At 36.1% G+C, this 18,848-nt stretch overlaps 1 protein-coding gene across 4 annotated transcripts; it reads left to right on the plus strand.

Annotated features, from left to right (window-relative positions):
* The first annotated feature begins 3,998 nt into the window (after positions 1–3,998).
* Positions 3,999–18,171, plus strand: LOC113056042 (zinc finger CCCH domain-containing protein 7B-like). Of its 4 annotated transcripts, none has more exons than XM_026222497.1 (22): positions 3,999–4,246; positions 5,250–5,310; positions 5,428–5,464; positions 5,578–5,775; positions 5,942–6,100; positions 6,719–6,799; positions 6,882–6,941; positions 7,072–7,114; positions 7,221–7,471; positions 7,574–7,874; positions 8,095–8,153; positions 8,292–8,394; positions 8,496–8,657; positions 10,916–11,121; positions 11,227–11,327; positions 11,455–11,636; positions 12,310–12,386; positions 12,502–12,752; positions 12,938–13,043; positions 14,741–14,849; positions 14,968–15,101; positions 15,198–18,171. In XM_026222497.1, the coding sequence occupies exons 2-22, from the start codon at positions 5,252–5,254 to the stop codon at positions 15,234–15,236; spliced, it is 2,718 nt and encodes a 905-aa protein (XP_026078282.1). In that variant the 5' UTR covers positions 3,999–4,246; positions 5,250–5,251; the 3' UTR covers positions 15,237–18,171. The 4 variants fall into 4 exon arrangements, with proteins under 4 accessions (XP_026078282.1, XP_026078283.1, XP_026078284.1 ...); XM_026222498.1 differs by having other exon boundaries at positions 8,295–8,394; XM_026222499.1 differs by having other exon boundaries at positions 7,221–7,462.
* The last annotated feature ends 677 nt before the right edge of the window (positions 18,172–18,848 follow it).

An 18,848-nucleotide genomic window follows, 5' to 3' on the forward strand; every position in this document is an offset into this window, starting at 1 on the left:
GATTATTTAACATTTCTGAAGCATTTGTTTTCCATAAATTGTTTTTTAAACTTTTCAAAATAAATTTTTTTGTTTAAATTAGATTTTGAATAACAGATTTTCAGTGTGACCGTACTGTAACTAAAAACAGTCTGTTAACTGTTTCAAGCGTTGCACGCGATGGTGACGCCTGCTGGTCAAAACTGTGTAAATACAACAAAAAGTCAGCCCAAAGAAATAATATGCATAAAAATAGTTTTACAAACCCATTGTAAATATTTTATTCAAGTTAATATTTTAAATACAATTAGCAAATCATTAAATACCATTTCATATGAGGAATACGAACCATTGAAATGAAACATTTTGAAACAGTTATGACTTTACAAAGACTTGTTTACTTAAATAAAATGACTTTAGCAGTTTAATACGCTTTCAGAACCATTTGTTCGAAATAAATTATTCACAAATGTTTCCGATTAGGCCTACCTCAAATGTACTTCAGTATGCAGTTTTCACTGTTGTTCGAAACAACAACAAAAAACCAGGGGGGGCTTATACTTCACCCCCACTGTTGGGGCTTTTTGCATCCTCTTCAGGAGAGAGTGGTTCTCAGCGCTGCCTAAATGGTGCATTTCTTCATTGAAATTAATGTTTGTATATATCTAATTTCATATATGAAGTCTTTACTGTGCTGTAAATGATTTTATTTCACATAATACAACATACATACAGAGACGAGATAGTCGGCAGAGGAGGTTTTGCATGATAAAAACGCCTTTTACCTTGCTGATTTTATTCATTATATTATTGAACTTAATTTATTTTGATGGTAAAATATGTTATCTAATTTCAGTACTGTTTGTTTATGGGCAGGTTATGGAGTCAGTTACTGCACATTTCAGCTACGAGTTAAACGTACGGCTCAGATAGGCTATCGGCGGCAAGAGTTTCAGCACTATTTCAGTTAAAAAGGATAACAGAGAACATTTGGATTAAAATTTAAATGTCACTTAAAAAAAGGAAATCTAGAGTGCTTGTTAAACGAGTGTAAATGTAACTATGCTGTATTCATCCCATAAATTTATCATATTTTGTCCTTGGTTGTTCACCTTTTGATTATTACTGTTGCTTCTAGTAATAACTCTGTCAGTGTTTTCTAATTTCGAAACTATTTTAATATAGCTATATTAGTATATGTTTAAACAATAGCTGAGTTAAATAAAATAACCCATGTGTACTGCTCAATATTTAACCAGTGATGGGTTGCCAAATAACCCAAAAATGATTGTTTTTAACCCAACATTGAGAGTGTAGATAAATAAACATAAAACTCAGCTGAACAACAACTATTTAATTGTTCTTAAATTGCTTGAAACACAAGAAAATGTCTTACCTGGCTATTGAAATAGCAAAAAAATCGCTTCAGAAAGCTGTATGATCTACCTGGCCTTATTAGTAGACATAATGTATATAATATAGATACATAAGGCACTACGTATTGTCATCAAGCAAACCCTATGGCACTGTACATATGAATTACTTTAAAGCATAATCTGCTAAATAAGATGCTGGTGCACCTCCTTCCTCTCCTTGTACTTCCTGCTAATAATCTGTAATTAATCTGCCCACAAGTCTCTCATTTATAAGTAATGAGGTTGCTATTACAGAATTATTGTTTGGTTGTTTACTTGTTCTGTCAATACGATAACTTGCACAAAGCATTTTAAAAACAACACAGAGTCATACACCGATGAAAGTAGATTGGATCGGTTTTAAAAACATTTGGAAAAATGGAGTTTAACAGCAAAATATTAAATTAAATGTTCAAACTGGTCAAACTGCATAATAGGAAAACTTGGAAATAATGCTTTATTTTGCAAATAACACTTTGGCATAAAAATTTGTTAACATTTATTATAATTCAAATGTATTTGATTTATTGTTATTGAAAAGAAAAAAAGAAGAAGCCAGATCTAGAGTTTGCTACCCGAGGCGTGTAATACGTGCCTCACACTCCATATGAAAATCCTCTTAAATCAGCATGTACATGTTAAAACCTTTACAGCTCTTGACTAATCTTACTGTTGAACCAAAGAAAGAGTGCAATTGTTTTCTGTTACTTGAATGCACATTCAGATCTACAGTGCAGAAAGGTTTTGGGACCGTCATGTAAAAGCACTTACTGGGGCCAAAGGAATGAACATTTGTTATAACTGGCTATAAGACAAGTTACTGTATTCTAAACACATTACAAGTACACCTCATACATTGAGTGACAGAACACTTCTCTTTTATTATATATATATATATATATATATATATATATATATATATATATCATATTTGGTATTACTGGATTCAGCACAACCCCACCTTTCCAACAAGCCATCATATGTGTTTCTATGATAATGCCAGGCAAAGCAAGCACAAAGTAAACGAAAACATTCTGCATAGATATAAAATTTGTGCATGTCTGCTTATTTTAGATATATGTTTACATGTGTCTATTTATTCCATACATCAAGATATTCACATCCAGTCTTTTCTAGTAGTTGAATCAACTTCCTGACTACAAACATGTCAAGTTTCAAAGCTCTCAGAGCTTGTGTGATTGATCTGCATTAGTTTATATGCCTTAACTCCCATACGGACAGGCTATATTTTAGTCCTTTATTGATTTTGGGGTGTATAACAATATCTGTTAATTTAACAATCTTAGCAGTAAAATATTTTTAGCCAAGAATCCATTTCATATATGGGAGACCTTAGAGATAGGAAAAACATTGTTGGGTTTAGTTCTACCTCCGGTAGGGGTATCTCGAAAATTCAGGGGCATTGTCACTAGCCTAAAGTGAGCTTTAGCTGATTTTATATAACCTGATGACATTTTGTTTAATTCAGCAGATGTTTTTAGTCAAAGGTATTTTGTACACAACCTGATGTTTTAAGGCATAATAAACTGTCCGGATATATTCTAATGTATACTGTAGCTCTTGATATTATTGTCATTCTGTTCTTTTTGAATACATTCATGAATTTGTAAATCAACTTCAGATAGACTGAAAACCCAAGAAGGAATTGAAAAAATTTTAACTGTTGATGAAAATACACTGGAAGTTCAATTTTAATTGTAAGTTAAAAGTACATTTCCAAAAACTACCATAAACTTAAATATGACATATTTAAGCATATTTTAACTTGAGGGTGAATGTTAAAAGGAAAGAAAAAAGGAAAAAATCACACCACTGTTATGATTACTTTATGCTTTGATCTTTCTTGAAAAGGTTTCCATGCATGAGGTTAAAATCTGGACATATTCATGTAAGGGCAGCCCTCTGACACGCTCTAAAATGTCAAATAATAATAACAATAATACTCCTGTGATATTTCTCATATCACATATAAATGCACATCTAGATGTATATAGTGCAGTTGCTTTGTAAAACGTTGACCTTCTTCCACTGTCATTAAGCTAAAATAATTTTGAATGCTTAATGACATGCTGAACGAGCTCCGTTTCGTGAATAATATATTAATACAGGCTCCATATAGGATATGCAATCATTTTAAATCACTAAACATGATCACTAAAAACATATAGTACAAATACTTGGAAAATAACTTAAATCTGATTTAAAGCTATTAGCTATGATAAACAGAAAATCATTATGTTTATTTATTTCCTTATATTGATGTGATACAGTTTCAGCTACTGTTATTATTTAGTATTTAGTCAAAAATATACATAATTTATTTAACTGATTTATTTATTTTTTCTATGAACTAAAAGCTAAAACAATTCTAATACAGATAAATAAGAACGCTATATCCATATAAACAATTGTTCTCCAGACCAGAGACTCACATTTGTACCTGTATTAATTGTATTATTATTATTATTATTATTATTAATGATAAAGAAAGCTAGAGTTTTGGGTTCGCCTTATGAAAGAGTTGCCAAGTTATTGTAAAGGAAGTCACCCTTGCCTCTAGTGGCTGAATGCTCCTCTTGAAAAACAGAAAAAAGTCTCCATCTCTCTGCCTTTAGGACCTCACAGCCTGGACGCTTTAGTTCAGTTTGAGCTCAACCTGGGGGAAACGATTTAAGTTGCACGTGCTCTGTCCGTTGATTTTTGACAGGCGAATTAATTATTAAAAGTATGATTCTGAAGGAATAAAACACGCAAACCTTTTACCTGATAGTTAAAGGGATTTGTTGCATTAACAAACAGTTCCTGGTGGAAGAGAAGATCTGAAGTCTAAGGTGGGTTGAATGTCCTTCTAATTTGGTTCTGTTTTAGTTTGACTTCTTAAAAAAAAGACTAGCTTTTATATACAATTTTAATAACCAGCTCTCTCTAGTGTTTACTTTATCGTCTGGTGTTACATCCCAGTCTCTAAACGCGTCCCTGCTGCAGCAGTTCGCGAAATGTAGCTTGCTAATTGGCTACCAAGAGAATTTTCAAGAGATTTTTATACAGTATTTTGTATAAAAGCTCCGTTAGAATTTAATTATAAAAGATTATACTCTAGGAATATGTTTTGAATGTTTGTTGGAACTGTTTTGTGTCAGCATATAAAACTCATTGATATTAACTGGTGTAAACAAACCTGAAGTTGACAGCATCAGCGGGTTAGCCGACCGCTGGATAGCATTAAAGCTAAAGCTAACCCGAGGCCCGTGCAAGTTAACTTTCTCAATAGTGTGTTTTACTGCTAGCCTCTTTAAACGTCAAGTTGGTAAAATGTAATATATTTTAATTTTATATTTAGGAGTGTTTCAAGCACGACTAAAGGGTTGCTGGTATTTGATTTTGTTTTCTGAAGTCCGGAGAGAGTTGCATTAGTGGGTGTTTTTTTCTATGCGAGCCCGGGGATGTGCTCCGAGTCGCTTATCTCAAAGTTTAGGCCTCAAAAATGATATATATACAATATCAACTGTTTGTGCATATAATTATGTTTTGAATTACTTAAGTGTGTTCAGTTATTTCTATAAATGTTTTAATCTTTAGTCTTTTCCTGACTTATTACGGCAACTACATTTACTACTAACGTTACTACATTTTATACAGTAGTATATCAGTTTCAATTGTTACTTATGTTAAACACATATAAATGAGATGCTTTCACTTAACATTTTGTGGTTTTATCCTTTTGTAAAATCAGTTACAGTTAAGTGTGTGTTTTTATTTTTCATTATACGTTAGGTTTTGTTGAAATGTAGTAAAATGTTTCAAATGTATCTTATTTGTTGTGATCTGTTACAGCTATGGATCTGGAACGACAAAAGCGTAAGGAAGAAATCCAGAAAGCTTTGGGATTCATTCAGTAAGTGTTTGTGCTGCATCTCCATAATTCAGATAAAACATCAACTGCTTCGCCTCTACTGTGTTGATGTTAATCATCCCAAAATTGCTAAATGTATTTTTCTTTTTTTTTCCACAGGTCATCTTTGCCTTTCCCTGAACCTGAAAGTTATGAGGTATGGTTTATATGTGATATCGCTGAAGAAAAATGACCCCTCCTATATAATCCATATTTCTTGTATTTCATGAGCTTCATTTAAATAGAAACTCTCTTGCTTCCTTTCCTCAGGCATTCCTGACTCAGCTAGTATGTAATTTGCTGGATGAAGGTAACGCAGTGTATCGCAATGGAGAGTGGAGACAGGCAGCCATCCATTACAGCGAGGGTGTGAATGTAGCTCGCTATGCTCAGTCTGAAGCACTGGTCATTCCCCCGGAGCTGTTAGAGAGCCTTTATGTGAACCGGGCAGCTGCACATTATAGTCTGGTAAGTTAGATTTGTATTGGTCAATTGGTTTCCATTTAAATCTGTCATTGTAAACTGAGGATGTAATGGAATTCAGTATGTGTTCATTCAGTTATGTAGTAATTCAACAGTTAGTGTTGCAAAGACAATGTCTTCAAATCTGCCTTCTCTTGTATTTTATGTTTAGGGGGAGTACGAGCGGGGCGTGCAGGACTGTGATAGTGCACTGTGTGTGTCGGAGGGCAGTCGCAGGGCACTCTACAGGAAGGCACTTTGTTTGAGGGAGCTGGGCAGACTCAGAGAGGCTTATGAGTGTGGCACCGGATGCCTCTTAACTGCTCCTCATGTATGTTTTTATATGCCGAATGAATGGCACTTTAATCTGCAATTTGTATTTCTATTTAAAAACATTTTTTTGAATGCTTTTATTTAGCAAGGATGCATTAATCAAAAGTGACAGTATAGACATTTATAATTTTACAAAATATTTTATTTTCAAATAAATACTGTTTAATTGAACGTTCTAATCAGAGAATCCTGAATAAAATGTCTTGATTTCTACAAAAATATTAAGCAGCACAACTGTTTTCAACATTGATGATAATACAAAATGATTCTTGAGAACCGAATAGGCATATTAGAAGGTTTTCTGAAGGATCGTGTGACACTGAAAGCTACAGTAATGGCTGCTGGAAATTCAGCTTTAGCATAACAGGAATAAACTATGATGATATTGTGATAATATTTTACAATATTACTGTTTTTACTGTGTTTTTATTAAATGTAGCTTTTCTGAGCAAGACTTCTCTCAAAAACATAAAAAAACTTATCGACACCAAACTTTTGTACGCTAGTGTATATATATAATTTGATCTATTATATGCATAGAGATTTGTATGACTTGTCTTGCCAGTTCATGTAATGCTTAACTAACAAAACGTGTTGCTTGATCTATTTTACACAGGACCGGCAAGTCAGTGAGCTTGCTCAGGATCTAGCTAACAAACTTGGTTTAAAAATCCGCAAAGCATACGTCAGCCCACAGGTTTGTCTTCTAGGTTGTTAGGATAAAATATTCAGTTTATGTAGTTGTACTCAACCCAACATATCACACATTCATATTTCAGCTTGATTCTACAACAGCTGCGGCAGACAGCAATGGAGAAACTAATTCTCCTACAGGGGAGGCAAGTTTTACAAAACCAGACCTTACCTCTGTTGGTCATAAAATTGTTGAATAAAATAAAAGCTATTTTGTAAATTGAGGATTGCATGGTTTGGCTTACATTAACAAAGCTCCTTGTTCGTTCTTTTCAGACCTCATCAAATGGCCTTGAGTCTTTGACTGATATTGGATCGGGTATATACATAATATATATAAAAAAAAATAATCCAATGTGCATTATTGATTTTTCATTAAGCAAAAATGAATTGGGTGATTCAATGTTCTTATCATTATCCCACAGATTTAACGAGTGCCCAGTGCATCCCTGCTCCTCTGGCTACACCGATCCCAGTAAGTGATGACCCACAGATGCCCTCACTGAGCCCAGTTGTGCCCCAAGACATGCCAGAAAGCCCAAGCCTGGAGCCCTCAGCGCGGGTGCCGTACTCTGTGCCTGTATCTGAACACATGGGGGAATGTGTGATGAATGAGGACACCTCATGTCTGGACACCTTGCTGGAAAGTCTTCCTAAAGGAGCTGAGGTCAGTGTGGTGAGTGAAATGGAGAGCTGTAGGGAGGGACAGTGGAACATAGTTGCTCAATACCAGAGTGATCAATGTAGAGGCACTGATTTTTCTTATTTTATTAATCAGAACCCAGTTCAAGGGGCTATTCCTACTAATCTACCAAACACTGCTGTGGGATTGAGGCCTCCATATTCTCCAGGTCTCCCAGCATCCTCTGCTCAGCTATCGACTCCATATTTCAACTCTGATCTCAGTCCGCTCCCGCCTCTGGAGTCCTCCTCAGTTCTAGGTCAAAGCGAAGCCTCTTCTCAGACGATGGACTCCCTCGGCTCCTTTAGCTCGGGAGCTAGAGATGCTGCTGGGAAGGGGGGGTCTGGATCATTAAGCACCGGAGGACTGGATTCCCTCTCAGAGTACACACTTCCTGGTGAGGGTTTTAACTTGGAATGTGATGCACACTACCGTTCAACACACTACCGAGTGATGAACTGAAAGCTTTTATTTAGCATATGAGACTTCTTTGAAAAGTATTAATAAAACCTTACTGACTGCATACCTGTATTTAAATGATACATAAAATGTCTTGACCTGACATTAACTTAATATTGAGAACTCAAGCATGTTTATCCTTTCTTTTTAAATCTTAGGTGGACGAATCTCTCACAGTTTCATCCCCAGTTTGCGGAATCACAGTGCCTCCAGTGCAGTGAGTTTTAACTGATCTGGACTTATAAACTGCTCAGTTTTAGCTCATAGTCTCAATCCTGACTATATAAATTAAAATGTTTGTAAACAAAAAAAATGGTTTGCCCTCACCTAGTCAGAGAATACTTCTTGCTTCCAGCAGAATGGACCAGTTGGTACCAACCTTTCTCTGCTGTCACGAAACCCACTGGCTGCCACGCATGATTTCAGACAGGCCTGTAATGCTTGCTACAGTCGCATAGGTACTGTACCTCTTAACTATGTGATATGAAAAATAAGATACATATTAACTATTCTTAAACGTTGTACCTGTCTGAAAAAAAGTGAATCTTTTCAAAATAAGGGCCACGGGTCATGGACTACCATTATCAACCTGATGCTGCACATCGCTGTAAGAGAGATGTGCTGCTCTGCCGCCTCAAATCCACAGATGACCTCACCTGGAAGAGGGTGCGACCCCGTCCTGCTCGTAATAACTTTCTTGGGGCGTTTGTTCTTTGCAAAGGTACGGCTCTATATTTATTGAAGAATTGTAGAAACTAAAGAGGTCCCAAGATTACGAAAGAGTGGATGAACTTTGTTTTTAATGAAGTTACAGACCACGTCAGTAAGAACTTGGTCCTTTGTTCACGTCATCACAAATGCCCACCTTTGTAAATCTATTGAAATGTATGTAGTATTTATGCATTTTTAACCTAAATCATAGCAGCGTCCATCTGTGAAAAACGGCAAAACTGTTAGCCAGGCATAGCAGTGGGCATTTACTTCCAAGTCTATAATCTGCCACACCTAACAGGACAGAAAAAAGACCATTACTTCTTAAAAAAATAAAAAGCTCAGAGAAGAGTACAAAATAAAAAATGGCAGTGAAAACACACACACACACACTGCGAACACACACCCGGAGCAGTGGGCAGCCATTTATGCTGCGGCGCCCGGGGAGCATTTGGGGGTTCAGTGCCTTGCTCAAGGGCACCTCAGTCTTGTTATTGCTGGCCTGAGATTCGAGCCTGAGAAGTCTTAAGCCAAGAGTAAGGGTGGGGTTGACTTGGTTGCTATGGATGATGTCAGCATACTTACTATGCACACAGTTATTGGCTGATAGTCTGTCATTTATTCATAGAAATATTGTAGAGTGAAATATTAAGCTGCCACATTCAAATAAAGATTTTAAAATGCAGGCTTAGTGACACTAATTAAACAAGTAGGCTTTATATTCAGCTAATTGTCAGCCTCTTATGTGTATACCTCTCATAAACAAGTAGTCAATATGCATTAGGGCTGCCCTCGACTAAAGATTTTTCTGATCTGCTAGAAGTCGTTCATTTTAAGCATTAGTTGACTAATGACTATTAGTCACACTTTTATTAATAAACCATATAAATCATCATAATGAGCCTTTGCCTACATAGCCTAATAAGCACTCAAAACAAAAGGCTTGCCACAGCACACTGGCAAATATAATAATTATGAATTTGTTAGGAAAAACTGCAAGTACACTGAATTAACATTTTAATTTGTTGTAACATCGTAATTTGTTACACTAGTGCTTACTGATTTTGGTTTAAGCGATGAAGTCTGCGACAGTGACTCATCTCCGCGGGACCTGTATGCATGTTTCATATAGATTACATAATGTGAGAATATTTGTTTTTCTATTTGAATTGGTATATTGGTAATATAAGCATACACAGATTTTTGAAGTGACATGCTCAAGTTCACGGTCCAAGATGGCATCATGTTTGCTTTATTTTACAAATGCGCAACCTTTAGTTGCTATTCTGAGTGTGCACAAATAAACGTAGAGTCTTTGCAGATACAAAAGATGCATTACTCTTATCTGTATGAACAAAAATTACAAAGTATTTTAAGAGCAAATGATCGCAGTGGTGCCTCCATCTGTCACGCAGTAGCCCAAACGCGCCACTGTTCAGCTTCCACACTCCGCACAAACATGCACACTTTTTTCTAGGCTAACATTAGACTAAGCTGCCATCATGTAAAGTTGCTACTACATACGTATCTCGGATGATAAGCCATATTTGAGGTCGATAAATGTTAGGTGAGCATATAGATCTCTTGCCCAATGTAATATTACCACATAGACCAGCCGTTAATGATTTGTCCATCATGAACCATGTGATTCTGTCACTTCATGAGGATTTTTTTTTTTAAACAGCCTTTTAATTAGCAAAATAGTCATGGCTAATAGTAAGACATGCAAACATGAAAGAAAACCAAACTGGACGTGAGAGCAGCTATTTATTAAGGATATAATCAAACATTTGGAGTTGGGATAACCTCCAAACCAAAGCTGGCAGATTGCTGGCAACCGCCATTTTAGGATATTTTAGATTTGGTCTTAGTGACTTAGGAGTCCTCTTCACTACTCCTAACTCACAGATTGAACGTATTATATTGCACACTGTAAATACAATCAAAGCTGTTGTTTTACTGGTGTAATTGTTTGTATGGGGCAGCAGAAGACATTAAAGGGTCTTTGTATATAGGAAAAACCTAAAAAAAAAAAAAAAATAGACCATTTTAAAGTATAGAAAATCCTTAGAAAAAAATAAAAATATGGAATGCTGGTTTGCTTGGCTCTAAAATATTTTGTCACATTGCACTCTGTTATATTAAAAATAGCCTGTGTGTTCATGTTTAATGTTTACTTTAAAGTGTAATAATTTTACATAAGTACTTTATAATTTTAATAATGAAATAATTGAATAATTAAGCTCATTGGTCATTCTCTCTTTGCAGAGGTACAAGACCGTCAGGAGTGCCAGTATGGTGAAAACTGCACTTTTGCCTATTGCCAGGAGGAGATTGATGTTTGGACACAAGAGAGGAAGGGAGCTCTAAGTCGTGAGCTTCTGTTTGACCCTCTGGGCACCAATGAACGACGCGCCCTCAGTGTCACCCGTCTCCTTCAGCTCCATATGGGCATGTTTATGTTCCTCTGTGAGGTAATGTGCACCTTCATATTTAATGCCAGTCTCACAGCTTGAAATGTTACATTCTTGTTTTGATGTGTCGTTTAACTGGTTATTCTGGCCTCTGGTTTCCTGTAGGAATGTTTTGACAGTAAGCCTCGTATCATTAGCAAACGAAGCAAGGAGAATCTCGCTGTGTGTTCCAACCTCACTGCACGACATCCCTTTGATGATAACAAGTGAGTCCCACGCTGCATTGAGACTTGTATCACTAATATGATTTTGCAGCACTTGAGCAGCTGTTGCATCATATCACCTCTCATACCTCAATACGTTTGTGTCTTATGATGCTGTCTAACCGGACAGGTGCCTGGTGCACGTGGTTCGCTCCGCAAACGTGCGCTACAGTAAAGTACGCCCACTTCATCCACTCTGCCAGTTTGATGTGTGCCGCCATGAGGTGCGATATGGCTGCCAGCGGGAGGACAGTTGCTCCTTTGCACATTCAGTCATAGAACTCAAGTGTTGGGTGCTTCAGCAGGACACAGGTACATAAGACACACTATAATAATGTTTGTATGCATGCACACACACTGCAGTCTGTTATTTTGCTTTATAATCTTGAAATGTGTTCTATCCATTTAAGAAAGCTTTTGATTAATTTGAAAAAAAAAAAAAATTATGAAATCCACTTCCATTCCAATGTTGGGGTCAGTAAGATTATTTTTTAGATTTTCCTTTTTCTTTTTTTTTTTCTTTTTTTTGTTTCTTTTAAAGAAAATAATACTCTGCATGGATGCATTAAATTGAGCAAAAGTAAATGCATTTATAATGTTTCAAATAAATGCTTTTTTTTTTTTTATCAAAGAATTATAAAAAGATTCACACATATATTAAGCAAAAAAACTGTTTTCAACTTGGACAATAATAAGAAATGTTATGTGGATGATTAAAATACAGCTTTGCTATCACAGGAATAAATCATTGTTTAGTCCGTAATAATATGTTACAATATTAATGTTCAGTTTTTATGAACAGAAGAGACCGGTTTCGAAAAAGGTGTCTTAATGATCCCAAATGTTTAAACCGTAGTTATTACTGTCATTTTTTTGTTTCTTTTTTTGGCTCCACGCTCTGGTTCATTACTGCCTTTGACACAGACGATTGAAAGCAACTGATGGTTAAAAACTAAAAATTTGCTTGTGATTTGTGTTGGGGCAGGTATTACCCATGAGGAGATGGTGCAAGAGTCTAAGAGACACTGGCACCGATTGGAACAGAATGCACAGAGACAGAAGGTGAGGAACACTGTGCTGCATTCTTTTATTTGATTGGCCCTGCTGCAGATTAAATTGGATGTAAATTCTGTTGTTTTAAGTCTAATAAAATTTCTTTTTCACCCGCCGTCTCCAGCCCATGCTCGGCCCCCACCAGCCCAGCGGGAGCAGCAGCAGTGCTGTCAGCAGTAGTGCAGTGGTCTCTGGAGCAGGAGATGGCATCGGCGGTGGAAGCACCGGAGGAGGTGGAGGAGGACTTGTGGGATGCGGTCGAGGGCGCGGCTTGAATCTGAAGATGAAGTTTGTGTGTGGACAGTGTTGGAGGGAGGGTCAGGTCAACGAGCCAGACAAATCACTGAAGTACTGCACTGCCAAAGCCAGGCACAGGTTAGCTTCCCTTATTCATGCAGGCATCATCTTACCACCGGGATGCACAATATGTGCTCATTAAAAATTAACCTACCTGGAATGTTTACTGGAACAGTTGTAATGTGACTTCTTTTATTGGACACAGCAGACAGCAGCTTTGCCTGAGGTCGATAATGATTTGCTTTGTCTATTCTTCTCTCCAGCTGGACAAAAGAGCGCAGGGTGTTGCTAGTGAAATCGTTTGAGAAGAAAAAGTGGGTGGTCGTGCGACCGCTCCCATTTTCCCGTACCTACCCCCAACAGTATGATGTAAGTCAATCCTTTCTTACAGATTTCACAATTTGATTCTAATTCATAAGTTATAGATTCGATTTGTAGATATTTCAGGTAAAGAGACTACCAACTAATGCTGTTAACTTCAAAACTATTAAATGAACTGCTGTTCAATTACTTTTTATGTGTAGATATAATCATCAATGCTTGGATGAACCGAGTTTACATTTAAATTGCACATAAGGCAGTTATTTTATGAAGTGTAATGATATAATTATTAATAATTCTGTCAAGATAAGAGTTCATTTCAAAGTATTCAGATTCTAGGAACAAACAGAGGATATTGTGGTTTCTCATAAGGGTCCATTTTTAAAAACTGAAATCATCTGAAAGCTGAATAAAATAAGCTAAATAAACATTCCATGGATGTATGGTTTGTTAGGATAATATTTGGCCCAGATACAACTATTTGAAAATCTGCAAAAAAATCTAAATATTAAGAATAGTTGTCCAAATGCATATTAATAATGAAAATACTTATATATATATATATATGTTAGGACATCTACAAAATATATTAATGGAACATGATCTTTACTTAATATCCTAATGATTTTTGGTATGGAAGACAAATCTATAATTTTGACCCATTCAATGTATTTTTGGCTGTTGCTGTGTATATACCTATGCTGTTTATGACTGGTTTTATGATCCAGGGTCACATTTAAGAAGCTTTGAAGCTGATTTGGTGGAAACAAAAAAAATTTATATGCATGTGTTTGTGTATATCTGTGTGTGTAAAATAGTATAGTAAACTAAAACATTTACTAGCCAATGGCTATTATATTGCCAAGGTGTGCCTAGAGGGTTGTTTCTACTCTAATTTGTGTTGAATTATAATTATTTAAACACCTCTCATAACTAGTTTGCACAAGAGATTTCTTCAGACATACAGGAATGTAATGAAATATAATTTAATTTATAGAGTACAGGTAAATGAGATAAAAGTTTTTTCAAAGTATTAATAGATCGAAGTGATACTAGATTTAAAGTGTTTTAGAGTTCATTCCAGGCATTTGGTGCAAATGAAGAGAGAGCTTTTTTACCAATGGCTTTTTTTGTTGTTGGAGTAATTAGTAGTATTTTCTTTGACAACCTTGTCCTGTAAACCCTATTTTGGTAAATAAGCAAATTTGAAATATAGATGGGTAATTTACCCATTAGTGCTCTAGCAATAAAAATCAATAAATTGATTTTCCTTCTGAGGGAGAGGGAGGACCATTGTACAGTTTCATACAGAGTGTACTGGTGAGTCCTGCTGCACCTGTAATGAAACGTAAAGCTGAATGCTATAGTACATATGGTTTTATTTAATAAAAATGTATATAATTTAGGTCACCATAAATTAGATCCCCTCTAGAGTTTTTTTTTTTTTTTTTTTCAGCTAACCGATGAGTTACTAGAAATTGCATGTACATCTTTACTAGTGTTAGAATTCATAAACGGATCTTTTTAAGGGGTTTGAACTAGAAAGAGTTCCTGGCAAACAAATCTCAAAATAAACTATAAAAGTTTAAATGATGTTTAATAGCTCACAACAGAAGTTTTGTTCATTGTTTCCCATTTAATATTACTTAAATTAATTGAGAAATTTGAGTATTGTTACAATTTCTACACATCTACACTCATAGGTTTTTTTTGGTTTGTTTTTTACTCTCCATTTGTGTTTGCAGATGTGTGTTCATGTCATGAAACAGAAGAAGTGCCACTATATTGGGAACTGTTCTTTTGCACACAGTTTGGAGGAGCGGGATGTGTGGACCTATATGAAAAACAACAGCTGTGAGAATCCATTTCCTTCCTTATTTTTCTAATGCATTTTTGTGGGTGTGATTCAGTGATGTTCCCTTAATCCATTAATGTGTTTTAATACAATCTGCGTATCTTTGTGCACTCTAAGTGAGAGACATGCAGCAGATGTACGAGATGTGGCTTTCATTGACCAATCAAAACCGGCGTGCAGAAGACACCCTCATGACTCCACCCCCAGAAGAAAAACAGATTGCCACGCCAACTGACTATTCTGAGTCAATGGTGGGTGGCTGCAGAAGAAAGTGATTTGTTTGGAATAAGTGAAAAGCTCTTTTTTTTTTTTTTTTTAAACTGTGTTATCTGTGCTCTCTTTGACAGGTCGGGCGACGGATGTCTGGTGGTGGAGGGGATCTGTGACCTGGGCCTGAAAGTGTGTGGTTACAGGCGGTCTGGATGAGTCTTCCTGATCAGATGTCAGCTTCTAAGGCGCTTTCTCACTCTTTCAGTGCCACTCCGGGAAGTACCAGACTCTGCTGCCCTTCAGGGCAGAGTGCTTGACTATAGGACTAATACAGTGATTGTTGCCACATACACACATCCCACATACCCCAATTATCAAAACATTTGTCCTCTCACTGTCATGACACTTGGCACAGTATTATAGGGTGTATGTGAGTGCACACTGGTACTTTTACAGCTAACTCAAAAAAGGGCCGTTTGTTTTTATGTTCCCTAAACACATTTCTTAGGAGTTGAAGATCTATTCCCATAGTGCTTTTTTAACTCAAAACCAAAACAGACATGTTGTCCCCGTATCAAATCAATGCACCTGTCATGAAGGCCACTCGTGTTATAGTCAAGTATGTAGTGGCAGGTGGCAGATTGATGATTTTGTCTGAAGTTGTGAAGCGGTGCTTAACTGTTCCTGCCATATTGGTAGAAGAGTTTGAATGTACAGCCAAAAGTGGCCATTTACAAGAAATTTGAGATTTGTTCAGATGTCGAATGTATTTAATACACCAAGGCAATTAATAACGGACTAACAAAGTAAAAACCACCCCAACTCGCAAAATGCCAGTCACAGATCTTGTACTGGTATGCAGTCATTTCCTCATTCTTCCCATTTGCACTGAGTTGAGTTTGGCAGTGCTTGATAAAGAAGAGGGTAGAATGCCCACAAGGGCTGTTTGCAGTCTTGAGTGATCCGAGTATTTAGACTGAAAATACACTTTGTGTTATTATAATTTTATTCTTTGATCGAGTGTTTGGCGGTTGGAAGATGCTTCCGTGTTTGTTCATTCAGGCAAATAGATTGGAATTTGAAGTGCATAATCTGTGACACCCATAAACATGCTATTAAGAGACTCTTTGTTTGCCACAGTTCAACGTGGGCCAGTAGCTCATTAGTTCTCCATATGTACTGTTTATTGATTTCATATTAAGAGCATGAATGGATATACAAGAATATAAGCAAAAGAGCTGTATTTGCCCTGCCTATTTGTAGTTATATTCATAATATAATGTCAAGACATGCAGTGCTACCCTTAGTACGCCTTGTCCTTACTTTCAGACATGATATATATATAAATATGTACACAAACACACACACACACAAATATATCTACTATATTGGCATACTAATAAGGATTATTGATAACTTAGCAGTTAAGCTTAAGTATAACCTTACCTTGTATTGATTACATAGAACTTCTTGTTATTGAGCTATGCTATATGACATGTATTGCTGATTAGATGGTTAGTGATTTTTTTTTTCTTCTTGTGAGTCATTCCAGAATTGTCCGATTTGTGAGGTCTAGATGAGAATGTGCTGTCTCAAACTGCCTATAAATGCTATAGAAAGGTAATCAAATCACCCTGAGATAGTTTGTTATAGAAAATAGAATCAGGGTTGTAATTTTACATTGAATTTCAGGGTTTAAATGAGTTGTGAAGGAGCAGATTTGCCCTGGTAACAGATTCCAGCTTGTATGGAGATTGAGAGGGACGTTCTGGAGTGACCTAGTACGCTTTACCGAGGGATCATATTATTATTATTACTACTACTATTATTATGATGATGACAGTGATGATAATGATTGCCATTATGACTACTTCTATCTTCCTATATGCTATTGATATATGTATATGTTAATTGCTATGTATAACACTTTAAATATATGTATCCATGTATGAATATAATACTTAACAGTGAATTATGTCTGTGTATGCTTTGTGGGCTGTCCAGAATAGAGGAATTGAGATCCTAGGGTAGTTATCTTTGTTTTCTTTCAGCCTAAACTCAATGAAAAGCAAGTGACACCATTAACATTTAGAGTGTCATGCTTTTGTGATGTGTGTTAGTTACTGTCAGTTTTCTGAAACCTGGGATCTCTTTTAAGAGGGTTTATAGAGTAGTTGTAGTGAAGAGACATCATGCCTTAGCAAATTCCTTCTGCACCACGCTCATGATTGTTTCGATTCGATCCTCACAGCTCTGTACCGTGACGGAACACAAAGCATGCATGGATATTTATGTTTGTCTGCATAGCGCCTTATACAATACATTTATATACCATTATAAATACCTTAACAAATAATCCTACTCTTTCAGTATAATGATATATATACACCTTTAGACAACTTGTTTAAAGAAATAGGGGAGGGAAGTGTATTGTAAACGTTCTCTGGTTGACAATGGAGGCTGGTTTCGCGCATAACTCTCGTCTGAAATATTCTGAGGAACATGATCATGCTGAGATTGTGTGCATAACTGTTGAGATAAAGAGAACACAACCTGAGAGCCGAGAAACTGTTAAGAGTCTCTGTTGTTCAGACATGGGGTGGAGTTTGCAGTCAATCATATTCATATCAATGGGTTAGTACTGCTGGCCATTGACTGGCTTCAGTAATGGTCATTTACTCCCATCCTCATTCTTCATTTGTTTATTTTATCACAGAACTGGACAGTTCTGGGCTCTTTGGACCTCAAAACCAAGGTAGTTTTTTTTTTTTTTTTTTTTTTTTATGACCTTTTGTGTTGCACACTTTCTGGACGAAGTGTAAAGCAGGAATATGTTCATAAGTCATGTTCAGCCTAAAAAGACAAAGTGGGATTTAGCAAATGTTGGATTGTATAGGTTGAGATGGTTTATATTTCACCTGCTTCGATAACCAGTAAAAATCAGGGTTTTGAAAAAAATGAAAAGGAAAAACAACAATGCCTCTTTTTGTACTGTATTTTTACATTTGTCTGTTTTGTTTCTCCCTTTTCTCCCTGGTTGGAAGTGAAATATTGATCCCAGTGGACCAAATCTCATGAAAGCGTTTAACAATAAATAGACAAAAAGTTTTAGAAAATGTGTCTGATGTTATTGACCTTCACTGAAATGCTTTTTTCAAAGACATTAAAATAAGAGTTGTAACTTGATAGCTTTGAAGTCATCTATGTTCTAGTGTACTCTTAAACAATGAAAAAAAAATCATTTTAAGAAATGCATTTAACATGTACAGCGTGTATCTAATGTTGATCACTCTTTAATGCACTGCATATATTTTTATCCAATCAAATGCTCTCTAGAATGAGAAGTCTCCTCCCTCAAAACCTGACTAGCGTGAAGACTAGTATGCAAAAAGCAGCATGGCAAATGTCTGTCCGATCAGACTGTATTCATTAAACAGTGGGTGAACAATACCGGGATAGCCTTTAATAAAAAAATTTTTTGCCTCTGGTTAGTATGTCGTAGGTCAAAGTATATAGAGGATGGCAGATGTATACTGTACCTGCATAATTAAGAATGCAGTTAATACCTGAATACAGTACATATTCTGAAATATTATTTATTATTTATTCAGAAGTTAATTATCACATTTTAAAAACATTTTATTAAGGTCTGACTCTCTTTGCCTCTGGAAAGTGAATGACCGTGATATAACGCAACTGGACTGAACTTCTGCCCTGACTTTCATAACATTGAAACGCAGATGTTTTAAACTTAGATAACTTGTCTTCATTCTTATTGGCTCGCGGAG

Source organism: Carassius auratus, chromosome 37 (genome assembly GCF_003368295.1).
Source record: "Carassius auratus strain Wakin chromosome 37, ASM336829v1, whole genome shotgun sequence".
Lineage (NCBI taxonomy): Eukaryota > Metazoa > Chordata > Actinopteri > Cypriniformes > Cyprinidae > Carassius > Carassius auratus.

What these genes read in the sequence shown, in the direction of transcription:
- LOC113056042 (XM_026222497.1), top strand. Translation starts at nt 5,252, where the DNA reads ATGGATCTGGAACGACAAAAGCGTAAGGAAGAAATCCAGAAAGCTTTG. An exon ending in CTCAGAGTACACACTTCCTG is followed by an intron (nt 7,875 to 8,094) that starts GTGAGGGTTTTA and finishes TTTAAATCTTAG; the next exon opens with GTGGACGAATCTCTCACAGT. An exon ending in GGTGCTTCAGCAGGACACAG is followed by an intron (nt 11,637 to 12,309) that starts GTACATAAGACA and finishes GTGTTGGGGCAG; the next exon opens with GTATTACCCATGAGGAGATG.